Source organism: Meleagris gallopavo, chromosome 1, assembly GCF_000146605.3.
Source record: "Meleagris gallopavo isolate NT-WF06-2002-E0010 breed Aviagen turkey brand Nicholas breeding stock chromosome 1, Turkey_5.1, whole genome shotgun sequence".
NCBI classification, from domain to species: Eukaryota; Metazoa; Chordata; class Aves; order Galliformes; family Phasianidae; genus Meleagris; species Meleagris gallopavo.
The window spans coordinates 70,370,662-70,395,678 of NC_015011.2; the positions used below are offsets into that span (position 1 = coordinate 70,370,662).

General features: G+C 36.5%; 1 protein-coding gene across 1 annotated transcript in view; it reads left to right on the forward strand.

Annotated features, from left to right (window-relative positions):
* The window catches only part of LOC100542822 (fibulin-1), a gene marked incomplete at its 5' end in the record, with an annotated part of 37,784 nt that extends 16,016 nt beyond the window's left edge, over window positions 1-21,768 (forward strand). Inside the window, 9 exons of the mRNA XM_010716484.2 lie at window positions 1,469-1,606; window positions 3,630-3,773; window positions 4,626-4,754; window positions 5,214-5,339; window positions 5,808-5,927; window positions 6,740-6,871; window positions 7,428-7,551; window positions 19,508-19,650; window positions 21,614-21,768. Coding sequence (XP_010714786.1) covers window positions 1,469-1,606; window positions 3,630-3,773; window positions 4,626-4,754; window positions 5,214-5,339; window positions 5,808-5,927; window positions 6,740-6,871; window positions 7,428-7,551; window positions 19,508-19,650; window positions 21,614-21,753 — 1,196 coding nt within the window. The remainder of the gene's footprint in view (window positions 1-1,468; window positions 1,607-3,629; window positions 3,774-4,625; window positions 4,755-5,213; window positions 5,340-5,807; window positions 5,928-6,739; window positions 6,872-7,427; window positions 7,552-19,507; window positions 19,651-21,613) is intronic.
* Between the last annotated feature and the right edge of the window lie 3,249 nt (window positions 21,769-25,017).

Here is a 25,017-nt window from a genome sequence, read left to right on the forward strand (position 1 = left end):
AAAAGGGAGTTAAAAAGTCTTTTCTTTTTATTTGTTCAATAAATGACTGATTCCAAGTTGCATCTAACTCAAAGTATACAGTTAGCAAACTCCATTTGTTGTAGAATTGATTTTCACCATGAAGAAGTACGTTCCTCTAGAGCTTAGAATTGTTTAAAAGCAGACTATAATTTCGTGGCATTGAGTAAGTGAACTTAGCCAGAATTCTGGGTAAGGTTTTATTATAGGAGCTGATCAGTGAAGCATAATAGAGTGCAGGGACGGGCGAGAACAGAAATAAAAAGAACTGATGAACAGACTCCAACAGAAAACCCCCCAAATATGCAGACAATAATTTTCAAAGTTATTATGGTCTAGCTTTGCTCCCTTTCAAGTAAAATTTCTACTGATGTAAATTACATCAGTTTTAGGCCAACAAATTGCTTACCAGCAAGTATTAACAATATTTCTCTGATGGAAAAGTGGGAGTACAGCCATTAAATTATGCATGCTGCTACCTTTAGAAATTTCCTATCTGGATAAGATATGCTAATAATGTTAATTATTAACATTATGCTAATAGTAATGAAAATAGAAGAGGAATGAAATTAGAATATAATTTTTTAAAGCCTCGTAAAATGACATGGAAAATACTTGTCTCATTACTGAATTGAGCAACATGTAAAACTCTGCTGGTTTATCCCAATTCAGTATTAAACCATCAAAAATTTAAAGCAGGCTCCATAATTATTTTCTGAATCTCACAGGATTTAGCAGTTTGCCTCTCCTGTTTTGTCCACTGTATCGATGGGAAAGATAAGGCAGATAAGGCATCCTATAGCTAGGAATTGCCTTCATTTTAGTAATTTCAGGAGATTTCTTCCCATTTTGTCTGCAAGGTGGCAGACACAAAATTTTAGTTACTTGCATGTGGACTAGGCTACATTCCTGGATAAAGCCTTGTTACTCCTTATCTGTTTTGTCTGAATGACAATTTATTCACAAATATTTGTTGTCTGTGATGAATTAGAATGGAATATTAAGGTATACAGAAATCATGTGCATTTTAAAGCAGAATAATTTAAGGAGACCTTAGTATGGATGAGAATCAAGGCCAGCTAATTCCCTTTTGAAAGAAAGGAACAAAGTCCACTTTGAGTTTAATGTTAAAATTAACTCTCTGACATGTAATTAAGTTGCAATGACTTCAAAGTTAAGCCTATGCATAAGCACAGTGCTGAAGCAAGACTGAACACTGCTGAACATGGTGCTTTAGTTGCTCTGTAGTAATTTTGAAACTTTTAGTTGTGAGAGTGTGCACACATACATGATTTTTTTTTTCCCTGAGATTGATTCTGGTTCATTGCACTGAATTGCACAAGGTGTGCTGTGGGTTTAATCTGTCTGACATTTTTAACTGTGTGTTGTATTTTAAATGTGTTGAAAATGTTTGTCAAACTCCTAACAATTTTTTTTTGTGATGTACCAGATATTGACGAATGTGAGACTGGTACTCATAACTGCCCCCCCGATTTTATCTGTCAGAATACTCCAGGATCTTTCCGTTGCCGACCCAAGCTACAGTGCATGAATGGGTTTATACAAGATGCTCTAGGCAACTGTATTGGTAAGATATTCTCTTATCTCAGCGAATGCTTAAGTGCTGCTTATGAGATAAATTATAGCTTCACTGGGTAAGTTCTGAGCTTCTCAAGTCATTCTTCATGTGCGTATGTATTTCTCTATTATGTGTTTTTTCTCTTTTTTAAAGATTCGTGTTGGTCCTGCAGGTAAAATTTCCGGACAAAAGTCTTCTGAATATGACTTAAATATTGAAACTATGAAATTTAAGTATTTAAATTACGTGGCTGTGTTTGAATTTTTTTTAAGTCTTTGGGGATTTTATCTGGAAAAGGAAAATTGGGAAAAAAAAGTGATGTGTATAATCTCCCACCATCCAAAAGATTTTAGCTAAGGCTTAGTATAAAAACTGTAAGTTATGATATCCTCTGTAACAACTTTGTTTATACTAGCATGCAGAAGTTCTACAGGTGTATATGTATATGTATCATAGTAGACCTATCCCCCTTTAGTTATGGCTTATGAAGAGTCTTACTGTGTACAGGTGATGGGCTGGTTATAATACACTGTAGAGAGAAGTTTTATTTTAATGAGTGCTTATAAACTGTTGTGCTAGTGCCTTGTTTCCAAGACCTGTCAAATTATTGTGAGGCTTCTACAAAATAGAATTAGAACCTTATTGTAAATATGTTACAATTACTACTTTCCAGCAGACTCTAAATGAAATTGTCTCGTGACCTACCAGTCTATCAGTTACACCCTTAAGTGTTATTTTCAAATCTCAACCTAACTAAATTACCCCAGAGGCAAAGCATGTTTTGAACTTGTGGAACTGGCTGAGCAGCAGCAGCTGTCAGTTCTAGCTCACTGCCATGTTCTCCTGACCATCTCATACTCTGCAGCACTGAAATCCGACACCGGCAACACTGATGCTGAAAACAAAATTGAAGCCTTTAAAATGAAGGCAGCTGATGACTGTGCACAATAAACTCTTTGAAGACATGCATCTGCCACAGGTCGCACTACATCCATGGCTGTAGGAGTTAGCATTCCCACATTGACATTAGTAAAGCCACACCAATTTGCAGCATCCCCTGAAATAAAATAATCACTAAAGCAATTTTACAGGTGGATTTTACAAAATATGAATCAAAGGCTGCCCTATGTGGCAGTAGAAGGGAAAAAGAATGAAAAATTTACATCCTTTCCAGCAAAGGAATATTTTGCTTAATACCATACCAAGTGGAACACAATGACTCTTCAGCAGTTAGCAATGCCACAGTACAAAATATCTCAGTAATGTAGGAAGAAAAATTTTAGGCTAAGTACACACATGAAACTGAACATTGCTGAAGGTTATGAGGCACAGGCTCATATGCTCACCAGCAGCAACTGCTCCTACAGACTTCCAGATCACAGATACATTAACATTTCAGTTTGATGAAGGTTGTCTCCCATAGCCATTGATTTCTCACTCTGAAACTCCTTTTCCCCAAACTAATGGCACGTTGCTAACCTTGGTTAACAGCAAGTTCTCTGTTTTCTTAATTAGATACATTGCACTAGATCATACTCTAGTATAGATTAGTTTCATCTCATTGCATATTCTGGGGTTTTACTTCTTAGGCTTTATTTTTAATACGTAAAGGATATCTGTTTCACTAGACTGATATGATGTCTAGTTTGTAAAAAGATAAATAGTGGAGGGATGCATAGTCTTTTGGATACATACAAGAGCTCTTCAAGTTCTTACATGTTTATATGGATAGCCTATTATGAGACAAGGCCCATTATGAGACAAGTATCTATGGTGAATACCTGGTTGAGCTGATAAACTGAGTTCTTGATCATCTCTTTGTGCTTTTAGGGGAGACTTTCAGAGGCTTTTAAATAAATACAAATTCTATACCCAATTTCCACTGCTTTTCCATACTTCTCCCAGTCTTAATAACATAGGCTAAATTACATAAATTTGTGCTTTCCCATGAGTAGAGCCTTTCAGACCATGAAGGATGTAAGAAGCATGTTCAGGGAGTAGATAATTACATTAACTTGTTGTGCTCTTGCAGATATCAATGAATGTTTGAGTACCAACATGCCATGTCCAGCTGGTCAGATATGTATCAACACTGATGGCTCATACACCTGTCAGCGAATCTCACCCAGCTGCGGCCGAGGTTATCATCTCAATGAAGATGGAACGAGATGTGTAGGTAAGCAACAGTTCTGAAAAATAAAACAATTTAAAGAAAATGAACCACACCTGTTTATATTGGCATGTTTCTTGAAGTCTACCCAAAGTTTTTCTTGTTTCTACAATCAATTCTTGACCCTGTTCTTTCCATCATAACAGTCCCAGCACATAAACAGTGACAAAGATCCTCTCTGTCCTTCAAATAACTCATAAAACTCTATATGCTGAGAAGAATTAAAGTGATGATCACCCCTGCAAAATGACATTATCAGTGGCCCACCTGCCATTTGATGTATCTCAGAAGATAGTCAAATACAGTTGAAAGGCATACATGCCTTGATCTGACATTTAGCTAAAGTGGCTTTTTTAAAGAGAGGTGTTCTGCATGTGTTTTTAATTATTGTAAATGTTTATCAAAGCACAACTGACTGTGGTCCTCTGACATCTTACCTTAGCTGAAGAATTGTTCCATGAATATTGAGTATTCTAATAAAATAATTTTGCACCTGATTTCCTCCAAAAGTTACCTATTTTCCTGATTATTCTTACCTCGCAAGTTCATCAATATTTGCAGCACAAGTGCTGGTTGTTTACCTGGTTCAGTAAAAATTTAGCATTTGAAAGTTTGCATTTATTACTCTTTATTCTTATTGAAGCTTGTAGTTTGATCAGTCTTCCTTTCTGTTTCAAAACACTTTACAACTACCACTGAAGAAAGCTTGTGACACGATTGTAAGGCAGCAAGATTTTATACTTTATTTTATAAATGAAAGGGGCACAAAAATATGCATCTGAAATAAGGGTTAACATGTTGCTCTTTTCTCAACTTGCATGCTCATAAGTATACTTTCAATCACTTCTCTTTTTTTAGATGTGGATGAATGCTCATCTTCTAATCAGCCATGTGGTGAAGGACATGTTTGTATAAATGGACCAGGCAATTACCGCTGTGAGTGCAAGTCTGGGTATTCTTTTGATGTCATCAGTAGAACTTGTATTGGTAAGTTGCACCTATTAACAATGGCATTTTAGAAAATGAACCTATGTAAAAAACATTGCTCTTTGCTCTTTCATCTGAAAGTAAAATTGACTGCTATATTGTTTATATAAATCTAATACCATACTAAAAAGATACAGATACTTTAAAGGGAGATGTATTAGTATTGTCAATGTGTACTCAATTACATTGTTATAAGGTGAGATGATGAGAGTGCATGTAATTATTTTCTGTTTAACATGCACTTACAGCAAAACATTCCTTTGAAAGATCAAGGTGATTTTCTTCTTTATACAGTTAATTCAGTTGTGCACCGGGATTCATCTTAATTAGTATTTTGAGCAATTCCTTCCCTTTCTATCAAGAAAATAAAAATCAAACTCAAGACCACATTCTCATCCAGAGTACTACTTTAGGGAAGCCAGACAATCCACAGATCTCTGTATATATTTATCATTGCAGATATCAATGAATGCAGACGCTATCCAGGTCGCCTTTGCGCTCACAAGTGTGAGAATACTCCTGGTTCCTACTACTGCACTTGTACCATGGGATTCAAACTTTCATCTGATGGCAGGTCATGTGAAGGTACTGCTGTCATATGTACTGACCATGTAGTGGGAGATGTAGTTGTTGTCGTTCAGCTATTTTTGTTTGATTTTAGCTCACAAGACTGCACTGGGATAGCATAATAAATAACCCATTTGGTGCCTTTAATTACATGAAAGCTGATATGAATAATCAAAGCCACTGCAGTCCACAGTTCCAATATATTGCTCTTTGGCTAGATGATGTGACCAGTTCTTCACAACCAGCATTGCTGATACCCAGAAGTAAAAATGCAAGTGTGTTACTAATGACTCCCTCCAGGTCACACACCTTGAAGGACAGTGGGAAACAGCACATAGTAGCTTATACTGCCAGACCCTGTTGAGAGTAATACATCCAAAGCCCATTACTTCCAGTTATTTTTTCAAAGTTCTGCTTCAATCCTGTAGCAGGAGTGACAAATATATCAAGAAATTTGAGTATCACATATTTAATTTTGCGTTTCAGATTTAAATGAGTGTGAGAGCAGCCCCTGTAGTCAAGAGTGTGCCAATGTGTATGGCTCTTATCAGTGTTACTGCCGACGTGGCTTTCAACTTAGTGACATAGATGGAATTTCATGTGAAGGTAAGAACTGTCTTTGCAGGTAAAGGATGAGTTAGCATTTTTTATTCACACCAAATCATGCATAAACAGTTCCATGTAATCGTAATTGTTGCATTTTATCATCTGATTCTTCTTCGTATTTTCCTGTGAAAAACTGAAACTGTACTTAATGAAGATCTTCCATCCATGTCTTAGTCTAGAAGTACCTGTGCTTGCAAGGTATCATTTTGTTGTTTACAATGAACTCTATCTTTGCATACTCTTCTATCTTAACAGATATGTTTTGGTTTTTTTTCTGATCAACAAAAAATTTCTTGTCTTCAAGAAGTGAAGATACAGCCATGTTTATGTAATACTATGTAGTATTTTATATATCTTCTTTTTATGGCTTGCTCTGAACGAATGTTTAAGTAGCCTTTGCTCAAATACTAGGAAGATGTGGTTGGCAAGGATCTTGAAAACACAAATCAGATGTCTGGGATTTACTAGACAGTAAGACCTTGAGCAAAACATCTAATTTTCCCTTTTATAAAAATAGAGATAATACTTCTCTCTCCCTATAGTAAATTTGTTCAATAATGCGTCAATGTAAAGTGTCACTACCCATATACAAAACAAAATCAGACTGCCTCTTAGACATTTATATTGATTTTAATTTTCATTCCTCCATTTATTCCTGACACTCTTTATTGACTAGAACCGCCCTTATTTGATTTTTTTTTCCTTACCCCGAACAAAAATAGTGTTTGAACCTCACAGCATGAATACCATACATGTGTTCTTTGTTGAACGTAATGCAGACATAGTAAATTAATGCTGTTTTCTTCTTGCAGATATTGATGAATGTGCTTTACCTACTGGAGGTCATATCTGTTCTTTTCGGTGTGTTAATATTCCTGGGAGCTTTCAATGTACGTGTCCCTCCACGGGTTACAGGTTGGCACCCAATGCACGCAACTGCCAAGGTATGTCCCTATAGCTGCAGGGAAACTTAATTGGGGGAGATTGTGGGCTTCTGAAAAGTTTTGAGAAGGTTTTAAATTTCAAAACACGCCTTTCCTACATGTTTATAGGCAAAGTAATCAATAACAATTTGAAATCTGTAGAGGCTAATATTTTATAAAAAATAAATAAGAGCCTATAGAAATTTCTATAGAATTCCTATAGAGTGGAGTAAAAATTTTCTAACTATATTAAAGAATTCTAACGAACTCAGTGAAGACTCCCATTGTGAAATGAAGTTTAACTATCAAAAGGAAATATCATCATGCTATAGATATTTCATCAAATATTTAGATCTTGTCCACTTAGTGGCACTGCTGCTCTTCCTTTTCATGTTCTTGCCTGTTGTTTGGGTTAGTTTTCTTCTTTTTTGTTCTCCTGCCCTTGCTACCCAATCCTGTAATAGCGCTTAATTGCACCCCATATTCTGTTGTACATAATATGATACTTTCATCATCTGGCACCAGCAAATAGAGGAAAAGCGTGTATTTAACCCACTCTTCTTTTTCCATTTGGCAGATATTGATGAATGTGTTACAGAAACTCACAACTGCTCTTTCAATGAGACCTGCTTTAACATCCAAGGAGGGTTTCGCTGTCTGTCTTTGGAATGTCCAGAAAATTACCGCAAGTCTGGAGATACGTAAGTACTTTCCTTTGCAAGGTACAATCTTCTAGGGTGACTCTCCTTAATGTCATACTAATGCTGACTGAATATGTAAGGCATTCTGGCAGATAAGTATGTTATTGGTAGGCTTACACTATACTTTGCACACACTCATATCTCTTTTTCGTAGTCCTGTTTCAGCCCCTTTAAAAGTTGCCACATGTCAATTGTTTGCATTGTAATGATCTCTAGAGGCATAAAATGATGTTCTCTCTCTAGCTGCCTTGTCTGTTAGGAAAGTTATGTTCAGCTACAAAATTCTGACTTTTCTTTCACCCTCAGTTTTTGCTTACTATTACACTCCAGTGACAGTCATCTTTTATACTGTCTCTTAACCTAGGTTAGTGAAAATTTATGCATTCTGGTTTCTAAAACAGGAGAAATAGATATGGGAGGAGAGGCAGCTGGCAGCAGCTAGCAATGTGGAGAAGTTGCAAAATATCAGTAGCATAACTATATGGCTGATGCAGATGTATATTTTTCCACCTGTCCCATGGCTTTATGGCCACCCTGTACTCCAGATGTTTTTTAGAAGGCTGCTCAACATTCTTCTAATGTGCACCACACCCAGGTAAGTGTATGCATCAGCTGGAGAGGAAAGCTGATAAATCACATTGATCATCAGCCCACTATTGCTCTTCTCAGTGTTCATACATCCATAGTCCCTTTGAGGAAGTTGAGTATTCTGTAATTTTACTGTAGAATAAAACTGGTGCTTTTCTTACTCTGAGAGATTTTGTGGGGTTATTTAGTTTCCATTTAAACCTTAAGCTGTAAAATGTAAATGTAAGTAGTTTAGCAGATGTATTTGATAAGAATGTTATAGAAATTCATTGTATAAAAACAGGTTTTTATAAAATATGCTTGTATTTTAAAAAGCATGAGTTGTAATTAAATTTTAAATTACTTTTGTCACGTTAGTAAACAAGAAGTGTCTCATGACATGAATGGACTGTTTATTATCAATATCATGTAACCTAATTCAAAAAAAGTCATTTACAATGGGCCACTAAGCAGAATTAGCAGATTTTCACTCTTATAGAGATCCTAGAGTTAAAAGGTTCATTGTACGAAATAGATACAAATACACACTCCATTTTCATCTTGTCGGGTTTTTTTCTGTATTTTTATGTATTGAAAGTGTTGGAAGTAATGGCTATTTGAGAAATTAAGGATCTTTTTTGGAAGTAATAGAATGTCTGAATTGTTTTTCTGTCTGGGTTGTTACAGCTCTGTAATGGCTTACTCTGCCTAACTCAAACAGATTAATAGGGAGAGATCCATCTGATGTGCCAAGACTATAATTAGGCAGTGAGTCAGACACAAATCCTGTAGCTGCTCAGTAAAGTTCTAATTATTTTAATTATTTTAATTATTATCTTCTTGGATTTATTAGGCTTCCCCCTCTCAACAGCTGCAGACAGAGATCCTAAATGTATTGTCAAAAAATGTCATTTCATCAGTGAAAGAGAATATACAAGTTATCCTTATTGCAAGAAGTCCAAGTTAATGTAGTGGACAAATAGATATTCTTCTGGTAAACCAGAATGAGATTATTATACCAGCATGCCTGAATCAAGGTGTATATATCGGGTTACCTTGTTCCCACCGGAGATTAGTTCCTCAGGATAGCTCTTTACCACTTTTCTACATCCAAACTAGTTTATACATTCTTGAATCATTTATTTTTTAGCATATATGAGGCAACATACCTGATAGCTAACTGATCCTTGTTAGCCTTTGCACGATAAATCACTTTTTCACCTAATCTCGTGCCAAGGCTCTAAAATCAAAATGGTTTGCTTCTTGTAACACCTACCTATTATCAATACTAGTTTCCTCTCTTTCATTCAAAACACATTCCAGTTTCACTAATTTGGCATATCATAAGAAAGACAATGCATTTTTCCTGTCAAGTTGGCACCTCACAAGATTTTTTACTCTATACCCCTAATTTTCTTTCAATCAGCTATAATTTAATGAGTCTCAGTCCTTCAAACAAAAGTTTTTTGAATCTGATTTTTCCTTAAAGTCCTTATTTACAGTTGTTCAGTGATCTAAAAATTCCATACCTAATACCTTTAAAGCAGAGATTTTTGCATGGTGGCTATAGCAAAAATGTTTGCCACTGGGTGATGTAATTGCAGGATTGTCAGAAGCTACAGGCTGAAAGCTCAGAATGGTGTACAGATATGCTCTGCTTTGTGAGCAAACACCCTGTGTAAGCTTCCCTGGAGACCAGCAAAGCGCCTGGTATGGTGTGGTCCGTAATGTAATAACTTTTAACATTCTGAAGGTCGTAACACTTTTGCTTAAATTCTGTCTGGTTGTTGTTTTTTTTGCTCTTAGAAACCCATATGCTTGGTAATTTTCCAAGGATAATTATGACTTACTTACTACTCCTCACAATAGGACTTAACGTGCTGCACTGCCCTTGCCAAACACTTCTTGTTATCAAATTGCATAACAATTAAATTCCCTTTATGTGACACTGAAGTCAAACATTTGTAATACTTAAGCCAAGAAAAATAGTAGTAAAGATAAAGAAGCAGTTATGGTGGTGTGTGAAAAAAAGTATGCCGCACTGAGCCAGATTGGGAAATATTTTCATATTTTAAACCTACGTGTGTATTACTAAGTCTGTCTCTTCTCATTATTAGTACCGGCTTTTAATTGCTTAGAAAGATGCCAAAATGTAACCAATGTCTGAAATTTTATATGCCAGGTGTCTGATGCAGTCTCAGGTTTTGGCAAATTTCTTCCAAAGCAGTTCAGTTATTTTCAGGAACAAAGATAGGCAGAAACAAGTTGTTTCGTGTGCATGAAGTTTTTTGTTGTTGTTGTTTTTTGTTTTTTTTTTAAATTTAACTGTTTGGAGCAGAAACCTGAAGTTGTTAGGAGATTACTTTTGCACTTATCTTCATCCTTACCAAAAGCCTCTGAAATTTTTGAAGTAAAAAATTGTTGCAGCTAGCTTTTTTCATAATCCTTAGAAAATAAGGACCTTGATGGTTAATCAGCCTTTGTGTATCAAGATAGGATCGTGTCTACCAGAGTATTTCTGAAAGGTATTTAACTTTTGCTGCAAATCCTTCAGTTATGAAGATTTCTCAGCATAACAGAGTTATAGAATGGCTTGGATTGAAAGGGACCTCAAAGATCATTAAGTTCCAATGGCAGTTGTTCTCTGTGTCTGACTGTCCTTCTCAATGCAATTTAAATTCTCTTGTCTGTGGAGAAATCTTTCTGTTTTAGCAGCACACAATTCTCTTCTCATTTAGAAGACTATCTTCTTGCAGCCCTTAAGGCAGTCTAGAATGTGCATGTACCAAGACTGTCTTAGCCTGTTCTCACATATAAAGCAGCCAGATCTTCCCTGAAATGTTAGCTCTTAGCTGTCCTGGGCCCAGCACTGCCAACCTTGATAGCTCCTCAGCATCTTTCTTTTGAACTTTTACATGCTAGACTTAATGAAAGGTGTTTCTAGTACAAGTAAGAGAAAAGCTAAGAAGGAAAGGCATACTTTGGGCTGAGGCTGAAGTAAGGAGGCTGAAGTAAGGAGGGCCAGATCTGAAGTTGTGATCAGGAGAGGAGAATTAATCTGGGAGGTGCTTGAAGGATGGAAAGTAAAATTGGGTAAAACAATTCAGAGACAAGGGGGAAAGAAACCATGGAAATCAGTGCAGAGTCAGCACCTTGCTGGTAAAGATTGATTAATGCCAAGTTTGAGTGCAGACCATCACAGCAACAAATAGTTTGGGGTGGCTGCACAGAGATACTAAAGAAAAGTGGGGCTAGGGCAGTGAGGTTGAAATTGAGAGAATCAGGTGTCAGCCAGGAGAACATGGAGCAAGAATAGGAGAATTGGCACTGTAGAAGATTCTCATAGCAAAGGTTTGAGTAAGCAAAAGAAAGGTGATAGGAGGAATGAGCCTGGTTGAGAAAGACAGACGAAGAAATCAAGGATCATAGAGTCACAGAGTGCTTAAGGTTGGAACGGACCTCTGCAGGTCATCTGATACAAACACCAATTCCAGGGAATAGGACAACATGTAAAGGCTCAGTTCTGAGAACTAAATGGAGATGGGTCTGTGTCTTCTACATCTTAAAACTAAAGTTTCCATCTCGAGAAGGGAGGAATATGCAGAGTGTACGTCAACTCTACCAACTACATACCTGTACTTCCTCCAGCCCATCCCTTCTCCTATAGGTTTCCCTATGATCCTGGGCACACTATCCACAGTATGATGGTCAGGCATCTTGAGATGTCAGAGAGGTGGAGCAGCACCCAGGGTCTCAGGCTGCTCAATCACTAGCTACTGAATACTCCTGCTGTATGATTTTCTTCTGCCCATGAAAGGTAGCATTTAAATAAGATCTAGAGAATACACCATGACTTAAATGCTCGTTGCTTATTGCCTTTGTGGTGCATGACCCCAGAATGAACTCTGGCTCTTGAAAGCAATAATATTTGCTATCTCTTCTTTGTGGTTATTTGAAGGAACAATTAGCACACATTAACTAAACCTAGAGTGAAGTGTGCAGTGTGTAAGTGAGTACCACCAAAGAATAAGATAAAAGATGATGAATTTTGAATAATTCTTAACTCCTATCCCCAGGCACATCTGTCTCCACAAATACCTTTCTGAATCAGCACAGTATCTTTTTCCAAATCTTATGGAGGTTTTTTTTTTTGTTGTTGTTGTTCTTTAAAAAAATCTGACTATTGCAAAACTTTTTACATTTACAAAAGAGTAAGTTGTGGCATTTTCATGAATATATATGGGCTTCCAAAAATATTTACATGGAGAAAACAATTTCAACTAAGTAATTAACTGTGTTTTCTTGTTTCATGATTTCAACAAAACCAAATAGCCTCCGGAATAATATGCTAAAGCTGAGTAATTCTCTTTTGTGGAGTTAGTGATGACATTTCAGAAAAGATTGCAGAACTTACTATACCTGAAAATATTCCTAGAGAATCCACACTTAATTAGATAGCCATCCTGTGAAGACTTGTGTTTGCTCTTCACACATATGAATAAAATTAAAAATGCATTTAAGTCTTCAAAGAATTGCTTTGTACTTTGGTTTGCAAGTGATGTTAAAAGAAAACATACAACTCATTAACTGAAGAACTGAGGGTGCTTTTAACTACTCTTTTTGAAAATGCATATTTTGCATATAATGAGCCACAGTTCTTTTGATACCAGATATTCCTGATAAAAGCTTAATTTTATATGTCAAAATAAAATAAATGAAATGGGCAGTCAGATTTCTTAACACACTGTGAGGGAATAAGAAGCAAACTGTCCTTTCTGGCTGGAGCATTCCTTTGTAAAGAAATGAATGAGCATGTTAGGTTCCAAAATCTCAGCATGTGGACTGAATATTGTACAAAGTTCAGAGATTCTGGAATATACTTTCATTGATTCATAGCTATTGTGAGGCAGATTTGGAGCCATGCTCATAACCTGATCTTCCCGAAATTTTTTGAAGTCAATATCCTTAATTGTGTGTCTACCTCTACTTCCATTATCTATCAGAGAGCATATTTGGATACCAATTTTAATTTGATGAATTGGGCTTATTTTTCATCTGAAATTTATGTGATCTTCCCTTTTATGCAATATTCTAAACATTTCTCAAGTCCAACTTTACTTCTTTCAGTAGCAGGAAAGGATGAGATTTTTTCCTTCCTTTCATGAAGATCTGGATTTCCGGTGCTGACACTGGAACTGAGTTCAATGTTTGCAAGCCTGTATGGGCGATCTCTTTTTATTAAGATGAACTTGTTGCTATAATATAGTGCTCAGCGATAGCATTAGCAGACCAGTATTTCCTCACTCGTGAGTATCATTCCTGTGATTTGAGCCTGCCTAAGAGTGTACTGAATGTGTAGTGTATATGCTGGAGACATCAGGGTGTTGGATTTTTTCAGTTCTTGCTTAGGAGTGTGTTAAATTGACTTACTTAGGTTGATTTTGTTAATGGCACAGAGAAATACTCTACCATCTCAGGAGAAGGAAGAAAGTTTGTTTTTAAAGCAAATAAACTTTAACATACAGCAAGGGATCAATTTTTATGTTCTCCTGAATGCTGTCAGATAACGAATGTACACAGTGCAGTATTTATAGTACCTCTTCTCTAATAAATATCAATGTCTTCTACAGCTTTACTTCTAAACCTACACTGTTGGTGTTGTTGTCAGAATACTTTGGTCAGTCTTAAAATCCAACCCTAGAAGGACATCCAAACTAGGACACAACTAACTCACCAGTCACTTAAGATCATCTCCTTTATTTAATGTATACACAATCAAAAAGATAGTAAAACTTAAAGGTAAAAAAAACTGATGTTCTTCTTAAAAAGTATAGTCTGAGGTGCCAGACCAAGTCCACCTGTGTTTGCAAAGAAAGAGCAACACTTCCAAAAAATGGCAACCCTCCTTCAAAAGCACTAACTACAAACAAGTTCATCCTTATTTAATAAATGTCCGCTGTATAACTGAGCTGCCAGGCTGAAGAATGGATACAGTATGCAAGTCAACATATCTTTTCCCATCCCCACTGCCCTTGCTTTCCTATCACGCTTGCTGAATGTACGCTAATCTTCCTCTTGTCTTGTGTTCTCACTTTTCTTGCAGTCGCTGTGAGCGCTTGCCTTGTAATGAAAATAAGGAGTGCCAGAGCCTGCCTCTGAGAATAACCTACTATCATCTCTCTTTTCCTACCAACATTCAAGTACCCACCGACATTTTCCGCATGGGCCCTTCCAATGCTGTCCCTGGGGATAAAATACTGCTGTCCATCATCAGCGGGAACCAGGAGGGTTTTTTCACCACAAAAAAAGTGAACAACCACAGTGGCATTGTGGTCATGCAGCGACAAATCACAGAGCCCAGAGACCTTCTTCTGACAATTCAAATGCAACTTACCCGACATGGAACTGTCAACACATTTATTGCCAAACTTTTTGTCTTTGTCTCTGCACAGCTTTGATCTCTAACTTACAGGCATAAGTAAGACTACATTTCTTCTCTTGAGAGTAGCTTGTTTTTTTCCCTCCAATTTTAATAAAGTTTTAGTTCATCTGTTGCATGCTGCACTTGCATTTTATTTACCATGATCATTATAGTTCTTCACTTTCCCCCATCACTGAACATCCGAATTTCGAGAGATTGTTCTGTCTACTCAGCATCATTATAAAAAGCAGAAATAAGTGCACATGAAGTAATTATCTGAATATTCTGAAGACTGAAACTATTAAGTTCCTTCACTCAATAGTGGAATTGGTGTCATCTGAAAAGACACAACTCCATATGCTTTGGTCTAAATTTTACCAACAAAATAGATACATAATTTGCTGAAACAAATTTAAAGAGTTTCATCATATGGGATATATATATATAAAAGCAAAGTGAATCAAAATGGCACAAATGAGATGCCTTGGCATCTCAAAGATGCCCCAGCACAGAAGTTGCTGTGAAAGTATGGAGCCAGATTCTCAAGCTGCACCAGTTGTCACTGCTCTGATGTAGCTAGTGCACCTGTGATGATACACACTAGGTGCAAATCTCACTTCTGTCTTATCAGGATGATATAAAAGAGAATCTCCTCAAAATAAGATTTATTTTAGACATTTTTTCATCCTCTTTTCTGTAGAATTTCCATTTAATTGTACAACTAATTATGACAAAATAGCAATGTACTCCTAGTTAGTAGCAGGGAATTACAGGCTATGTCCTGAGAAGTATTAGCAGGAATATTTGAATAAGATATTAGTCTCATAACATCTTAATTTCTCTGACATTCAAATCAAAGCTGGTAAATTTGAAACTTTAAAGACTTTACCTGCCAAAGTAGCAGCCCTCAAAAGTCAGCTAGAATTCTAATATCCAAATCTTTCTTGCCTTACTTCTATGATATCAAGAGCCGTATAGACAATACAACTGGATTTTTTTTGAAATTCTTTTGTACTTTGATTTGGAAGAGGAATTATTTTACTCTTCAGTTCTTGCACTAATACATATCAAAAGCTCAGTCCCAGATGATCTACAAATCAGTGTTCATTGACACCATCCTGGGCTCAATTTCTCTACACAGACAGAACAGTCAGTTGACAGCTGAATGAGGAATAATCAGAGTGAAAATACATATTGAAAACATCTACCTATGTAAATATAAAGAACTGGCAAGGTACAAGGTTAGAAACTGGAAACCTCCTAAATCAAGTTCACAAATCTTTATCACCTGAACCCAGAAATTTCTTTATTTGAGATCTTGGGCAGCCTGATCCAATGCCTTAGTGGTTGGCAACCCTGCCCAGCCAGTGTTGGAACTAGATGATCTTTGAGGACCCTCCCAACCCAAGCCATTTTATGATTGAAACGATAATGATTAGCTGCAAGCTGTTGGCTCTTGGGCTCATTGTAAACCAAGGACTGGACTGGGACATGATTGCAGCACTCTGCCAAACAATTATATATTCCCCACATTAAAGCTTATCCCAGCTTGCTGACAGGAGTTCAATTTCATTGAGGAATACCAATGTTTAATGAGTCTGTTGATGCATACTTATAAAGCTTCCGGAAGTTGCCAGTGGGGATAGAGTCCCCACATTAAATACTGAAAGCACAATCCCATTCTACTTGAGCTAAATGGATTTCTTGCTGCCACAGAATATGCTTGCGTATGAATGCCCTCTGGCTACCAGTTCATTATGAGGCCATAATTAAGTAGGATAAAGATTCAAAAATAACATTTGTTTTAGCAAGCATCAGTATATATTTATTTGGCAAGAAAAAAAGAGAATGTAAGAATCTGGTCCTCAGTCTTGCAAAATTCTTCCATATTCTATCATTTCATTGCATTCAGCAATAAACTCAAGAAGACAGAGATGCTGCAGTGTAGCTGGAACTTCCAGGAAGATGTAATTATATAGCACAACTTATGTGTATGGGTCTTTCCAAATGAAAATGAAATCAGGGCTCCTGTTCCAAAGAAATTACTCACTGAATCCAGAAGAGAATATGAAAATGAAAGACTAGACTTCAAGAAGAAAGAAAAAAACTATATTCACGAAAACATTGTATGCAAAACAATCAATGCAACTGAGCTATTTCTTATTTTTTTTCTTTTTCTAAATTAAAAAAAAAAATCTGGAGGAGATAGCAGTTCCAACATTCTAATTTGTGACAGAGAAGGCAACTTCAAGGAAATATTTGAATAAATAAAGCATATAGAAATAAATTTTGTCAATCATAGCAGCCACACGTAGATTGGAGAATGTGGATAAAAAAAAGGAAGTCTTCAGCTAGCTAAAATATCAAATTTTGTGTAAGGGCAGAGCACATCATTAGTAGTAAATGTTCAGAATTTGGAATGAACAAAGACATTGTTCAAGAAGATTCCTAAACATGTGCAGTCAAACCATTGGAACAGCAAAGTGTTACCAAGTGCATTCTGGATAACTGACTGCAAAAGAAAGGACATCAGAGAAGGAAAATTTAGGCAGTAGAAAATGAAAGCACAAACTCAAGTTCATCAGTGTGGATGGAGCACACGCGCAAAAGTTGAGCAATTTCTAACAAAAGAGAGAAAAGATGCAAATAAATAGAGCTGACACAAAACCTTGTCATGTATATAATTACAAGCTGGATGGATCTATTCACTTGCTTTAGTTAGTTGCTAACAAGATCACTTGTGGTCATTGTGATCTTCCATTTCCTAGGTACATAGGGTACCTAGTTCAGGTCAGAATGCTTTACTCCAGTGAATCAGAAGATAGAATTATGAACACGTATATTACTTAAGGCTTAATTGTAAGCAAATTAATTACTTTTTTTGGATGAGAATTTCAGAAACATTTTCATTTGTCAAATGTTCAAGCTGGGGTTGAGGGTAAAGCTTCTTTTCCTTCCCAGGAAGGAGCAGAGGTACTGTGATACTGAAAAACTTCATACATTCCCACCAGAATGGTTTTGCATAGTAATCCTCATATCTAACAATAGATTTGAAAATTTAGGATTCTGTATGCATTGTACCAGTACTTCATTAGTTGTAAAAGCCTAAAATGAATTACACAAGCCATTGGTTAATGGTGTCCCTCAAACCTTTAGAAGACCCATTGTTATTCTTTATATGTTATGTAAAGCAAAGAGTACTTTCAGTTAAATGTTTCAGGATTCTTAAGTATGCTATTGGAAGTAAAACTCGCCTGACTTAGATGTTATGACCCCAGCACAGTAAAGACTCTTCGTTTGTTTGTACGTCTGTGTATGTGTAAACATCCACTAAACTCCCATATACACAATAGGAAAAAAAGAGGCAGAGAGGGAAATATACATGACTGATGCACATTACCTCTATTCTATTTCTTAAGTATTTTGAAATAGCACTGGAAGTAGTCTGTACAATTGAGCTCTTCTTTATTGCAGAGATGCAAGGGTCATCTAGCTGCTGGAAATCCTTTCCTAATTTGACAGCTGGGTTTTAAAATAAGAGAGTACAATCTGTTGTTGTAGGTTAGACTATGTCCATAAATGCAGAATCAATGCCATCATGAGGCATTTCAGCAGAAAGCCTTGTTCTCTTCACTAAATCATGAAATTTTGTACCTGGATAAAGATAGGAAGTGAAGGATCTCTCTTGATCTGTATCTCCATTCTCTAGCTTCACTTCTCATTCTCAGCTATGGAATGAGAATAACAAACCAGCAAAGGTAAATTAATCGAGCTTCATTGCCGTCTCTTGGAATATCAGTTCACATTTGTTGAAGCATGATTTCCTTTTATTATTAATAAAACCATAAAGGCCCTTGAAACACTTTAAAAAGATGGCTTCTGGGTGTGAGCTTGGGTAATGCATTTTGAAAAGAGTGAGAACCATTTGTTTCTAGAGGTATCCGACAAACTAAAGCTTCCATTTTTGTTTCCCATTTACTCAGTGAATTTTTCTTTCTTTTAATCTTTTAATTCCCTCGCTCTGACACTGCAGTCTTTTCTTTCTTTTACTTAGAAATATGAAGAAATGGGCAGGTCAAAGTTGAGATCATTTGTGGGGCTTAGCCACATTGTAAGTCCCAGCACAGCCCTTTCATCTCTCATGAACACAGACTGGGTATTGTGTGAAGTTCTTGAACTGTAAGTGACTTTAAATTCACTCTGGTGGACAAGGGTGAGAAGAAGTCATTTAACTTTTAATAGACTTTCAAGGCCGAGTGAGCAGGTGGTTGAGATAGAATATGGAATGACCCTTTCCATTTCCCCAAACTTAGAATTCAATCTTTGAGGTTTTGAATAACGTGGTTAACTTTTACCTCCCCCAGTTTCCATTTCTCTATGTTTTCTCAGTTTAGATGGAAAGGGTTGTGTATGAAAAAGACTGAAGAGAGGCTTTTCTGTTTCTTGCTGCACAAAATATTGCAAAAAAAAAAAAAAAAAAAAAAAGTGGACTTTTCTGAGATATCCTGCCAGATTTCCAGAATGGGAACAATTGTTTCTGCTTTATATGACTGATATCAAATTGATTACAAGGAGGCTTGTGTAAATAATTGTAGGTCTACTGAAATTGGTGAGACCATGCCAAAGCAATGCATGTGAGGACCTGGTTTTGTTGTAAGGTGACTTTACATGGTATCTTATACTACAGTTCTCCCAAATTTTACACACCTGACCTGATGAAATGGGCTTGAGGTGATTTTGACTGGAACTCTTAGCCAAGTCTGTATTTTTTTCTTGTTTCTTTTGTGGTTTTGTTTTGTTTTGTTTTTTTCTCCTGTGGACTAGCAATTCTGCTAATCTGCTTTTGTCGACGCTTTTGAGGAGAGAACTGAGTACTTACATCCAGTTTTTAGCTCCCTAGATTGCAAAACACACACACAAAAAAATAATTTTCAGAACATATATGCATCTCTCTCTTGTTTCTCTTAGTGTCAGACTTGAAAAGACAGATACTATCCGTTGCATTAAATCTTGTCGACCAAATGATGTCAACTGTGTGTTGGATCCAGTCCACACAATTTCCCACACTGTCATTTCACTACCCACATTCAGAGAATTTACAAGACCTGAAGGTAAGTGGTTTGTTCCTTGCTCCATTTAATAGACTACAACGTATAAAACCTCCACCGGAAATCCTTGCCTAAAGCCAGACTAACTACCAGTGCAGTAAAATGTTTGCACAGTTCAAAATTATAGTGTACTATTCATTTAATTAAAACCTTCAATATCCAGGAGTTTTAATTTTATGGGGCAAAAAAAGTAAATCTGAGCTCTAACTCATACAACTTATCAGTCTAAGGAAATAGTGAGTCTGAAGTCCAATTTACCACATTTACTCACATAATAGCAGTGTGGCCCATTGCTTTTTCTTCCCTCTTGCAGATTTTACTGTAGGAGGTAGGTACTCCTTATACTTTTCTCGTCTGTTTACAGTCTGTTGCAAGCTATTGGCAAGTATCTTGTTCCAAGGATATGGCCTTTATCTCCATGTAGGTCCTAAATCAGAAGATGTAGTATGCATTTATACATCTAGTACTGTCATTTGCTGACTTTTGACCTCTGAAAAATTAGTGTACATTTTCTAAATATAAAACAAAGGGAAAATTCTATAAAATAAAGGAAGAGAAGGATTGGCCAAAAAGCTTTCTAAGCTAATATTTTCAAAAAACATCCCAGTGAACAAACTGAGTTTTCCAGCCCTATGTAATGCACTTTAGTGGGTATTTCTTCAATTCCTTCATTTTCCATGCTACCTGGGAGCCTTTATGTCCTGAAGTTCCAGAAGGATTACACTCACTTTGCTTAATTCACATATAAAGAATCAATCTTTTGCTACTTGCCATTTGTATTCACTTTCAGTCAGCTTTACTGAGATTTACCCACACATCAAGAGCTGGAATGACTGCCTTCATCTCAGCTTCTTTGTAGGATGAGCCACTCGTCAGGCTCACAGGGAGAGAAGAAGGGGAAGGAGAATAGGAAGATCATTCTTAAATTTCTATTTCTTATCCACCCAGAGTCTCAGCCTTGATTCTTCAGGAAACTGTCCTAAATGAAAGCCAAGGCTGATTCTTCATGTCTCTATCAGTCACTCTCAGTCCCTTCCAGGTAGGGACTGAGAGCAGGGCAAGAGACATCCCAATCCCTGTTCAATTTAGCCACCAATAACTTTGATGCAGAGGTCTGCTCTAAAGAGTACTGGGCATGCTGTCTGCCTTAGCTGGCCCTACTTTGCAGAAAATGGAGGAATGCTCCGTAGCCACCTTTATTACCATACACACTCCATGTGTTTTACCAGGTGTATTGGCAGCAGAGCTAAGGATTTAGCCCAGGACTCTTCCCAAGCAGTCCACTCACTAGTCCATCATGATTTAATAACAAGAGATAAAACTTAGCAATCTGAGAGTAATACCAGAGCCCAGAAGACAATCCTGAACTGTAATTCACTGCATGGCCTTGGGTGAATTCTTACAGATCCATGCTTTGGTTTTATCATCTGTAGAGCAAGGATGATAATGTGAATAATAAAATTTATCTCCCTCACATAAGGCTTGAAAAATAGCTTATTAATTAATTTATTTATTTGGCCTAAATTCCTCGTCCAATTCTTAAAAAGACTCTACAATTTGTAATATCAATACTTTGTGTAACTGCCTAAGGTGATGAGAGTTCAAAGGTCTACCTGTTTGGACCCTCTCTTATCCCCATCCAATGGATCCTTAGCATTGTCCTTTTTATGTACATGCTAGAGATCTTATGCATTTCTAAGAGTGGTCTTTCTGGACTCTAAAGTAAAAGTGTTTTGGCTTCAGGGCTTCTTGGATGGTACAGGGGGAGAAAATAAATCCATCTGAATGTTCTCTTCCCCACAGAAATTCTTTCTTTTCATTTTAAAAGACAAATGAGAAGGAAAGAGAGAGGGATATTAGTCTTCCACTGGCTTTGAGAATAAGTCATTTTGGATCAAATGTTTTGGGTTTCTCAGTGATATTTTCATTACTTTTCAGTATATTCTGTGATACCTCTTATTTGCAGAGATTATTTTTCTTCGTGCCATTACACCTACGTATCCGGCCAACCAGGCAGATATCATATTTGACATAACAGAAGGAAATTTAAGAGAATCCTTTGATATCATCAAGCGTTACATGGATGGTATGACAGTGGGTGAGTAGTCATTTCTACGTACCATACAGTTTCATATTTCAATAATATTGTAGAACAATGTCAGAGATTTGAGCAATTCTTTCACACCTTGATTCTCAAGGCTCCATTGATTTAATGTTCTCTTTCTCCAGTCCAGTATGACTGATTTGTACCCATATCACCATTTTTTTAAAAACTATTCTTAATGTAAGTGGTCTAAACCTTAATTTCAGAGGCATTTTAGATTTTTTTTTTTTGAGAATTAACTCTAACTGCAAATGCAAATGACTTAGCTTTAAAATTATGGGATTTGGCTATTATCAGCAACCCAAATATAAAGTGTATAGTCTGTCAGCAGAGAAACTGTAAATTTAATTAACTCTTCTTTCTTGTTTAAACAGCATGGCATCAAGTTTTTTTGGATAATAATCAAATTTTTATTGCCAGAATAAATTTTCTGAATCTGTTCCCTATTTTAATGTTAAATAACAGGCTTGTTCAAGTGTAAATTAATATCACTTTCTATTGAAGGTAAAAGGGATCTGTCAAATGCCGTGGTTTACAATAAATTTGAAAACCAGAATGGATCATAGACATTTGATCTCCAGCCTCATTTTGGCAGAGGGGAGATTTACCGGTGTGTGTGATCATGTGCTAGACCTGCAACTCATCACATAGGAGAGAGAGGCTGCAGGACAACATGGGATTGCATATTATGAAAGGTTTCTTCCAGAGCAGGCTCTTTAGGATGAGAGAATGAATATACGAGGGCTGCTCTGAAGGTAATGCCTCCAGTTTTATTATGTTGGCCCACGATGTCAGAAACAGATGTTGGAGGCATGGCAACAGGGGTTGAACATTTCCACCAATATTCCATTACATTTTGTTGCCATACAACAGTTGGCAGCAGAGGGGCAGTCTGGAAAAATGGTGTCTGATGTGGAAGGTGTCATTGAATTCCACCAAGTGGAAAAAATGGGACCTGTTGGCATTCATTAACATTTGCTGAACGTTTATGGAGACCAAACAGTGGATGTGAGCACAGTGAGGCAGTGGGTGGTGCATTTCAGCAGTAGTGACTGGGACAGTGGGTCACCTGCGCTGGTGTAGATTTTTACAAGTGCAGCATGCAGGCTCTTGTTCATCACTGGCAAAAATGCATAATTAATGGTGACTGCATTGAAAAATAGTGTTTTGCAGTTGAGAATTTGTTCTATCAAATGCTGCTACTATGCTCTTTATATTTGCTGTAGTTTCTGTGGAAATAAACAGGAGGCATCAATTTTGAAGCAACCTAGGTAGCAGGTGTGCTTTATTAAAAAGTAATATTTGGTTACACCATATTAATGGTTATTTATGAAAATAAAGGATGACAGTTCCCAGTGAACGATTGTGCTTCAGCATGTGAATGTGTATTGCTCAGCTTTATACACTTGCTCCTAGGCTTGCTAGAAGTATTTGTCTGGATGGAGAGAAAAATCATTGTTCTTCTATAAATTTTGTGATAAGCCATATTCAGCATGATCTGAAGGTGGCACTGTTGCATTTCAGAAGCATGATAGTACAGTGTCAGCTGTACAAAGGTATTATGAACTGTAGATAAAACAAGTCATTAGGTTTATATTTCTTTCTTTATCAAACAGAGGTATACATGTGAATGCTGAGAAAGAGGGAGAGTCTCTTAAAGCAGGATGATAAGATTACAGATTTCAAGAACTGGGTTGATTCTTTAAAACAGTATAAATGTTATCAGATCCCGCAATAGTTACAGTAGTTTGCTTTTTGTGCTATGTGCTTCTTTCTGTCTGAAATAAGAAAGAAGGATGTGTTTAGAAACTTGACTGGCTAAGGCATTCGCCTGAGGGAAATGTTTCCATTTTGAATAATAGGACTGCATGTCAATGGTATTTTACTTGGTAAACTGGATATATGCCTCACAATGAGAGATATTCCATGTTGAAAGGATATGATATATGCCCAAATACATTTCCAGCTCTACTGAAGAATTGGGCAAAAATTTCATCACCTCAGTTCCCCCATGTGCAAAATGGAGATGATATAACATGCCTACTGTCTTAATTAATTCTTGTATGTAAGAATCTTAATTAATTCCTCTATGTAGAAGTACTTCAAGATTAATGGATGGAAGCTGCAAAGTAAACTGCCTGCAGCAGAATTAGAAAAGAAAAATTAAGCCCTGCCCCTGGAGGGCTAGGGGCTCAGGACAGCAGGTTGTCTGGTGAAATTAGGATTGCAAATAATTCTGCCATCAGCAGTTCTGCTGTTCCCATCATAATATCACTTTTCTTGTTAATAATAATCAGAATGTTATGTGTTCCTGTAGAAGTTTGCTAGACAAATAAATAAGACTGCATCCTAGTCTACAGGAATTAACTATGCTAAATTCCTTTTATAAGGAAAGGGGAAGATTTTGTATAATGATGGAATAAGAGGAAAGTTGTAGGTGATATCAGAAAGATTTATTGGTTATCCCATTAAATTAAAAGAATGTAAAAACTATGAGAATGTAAAATACGGAATTTAGCAGAGCAAATGCAAACTAGCTGAGTATCCATCATCCAATGTTATAACAAATGAGCACTGAGGAATTTTTCTCCAAAAATAATGACTCAACTGTTCTAATCATCAGTTTGTATGCTTCTGATTTCTGGGAGAGCACATATGAACTTCTTAATGACCACTAATGGACATATTCCTCTTGAATCTGTTCAGGTTCTTTTCTTTGCTTCTCAAAATACAGAGGAAAGAATATATATACCCTGATAATATGTCACAGATGCACGTGTAAAAATACTAATGTTCATGTTTCATTCTGTTGTAATATTTCAGGAGAAATTATCAGAATATCAAAGTGATTTTATCTTATAATGGAAAGTAGGTCACCATTAGATCACCATTTTCTACAAGAGTAAACATAGAAAACCTCTATAGGAGTAGCTGCATTTAAGCCGTGTTTGTGTCTGTGGAAATGAGCAATATGGTCTTAAAAGTATGACATTTTAAAAAATGAAAACATGCAGCTTTCTTTTGGAAAAATGCTTAGAGAGAATGAGGATCTGTGAAAGATGGATTTTCAGAAGGAAAACGAGGACAATGGCATTGACAGAAAATTATGGCCTGAAGAGAGTCAGATCATCAGTTTTAGTCATTATTCCATTAAGTTGACACTGAGCCATCAAAGAGAAGATGTAAAAGAAGCTGAGAAATATGTAGGATTGGATGGAAAATGACTGATCAGTTTGGTTTGTGATTTGCTGATGGAGAGATGGGAG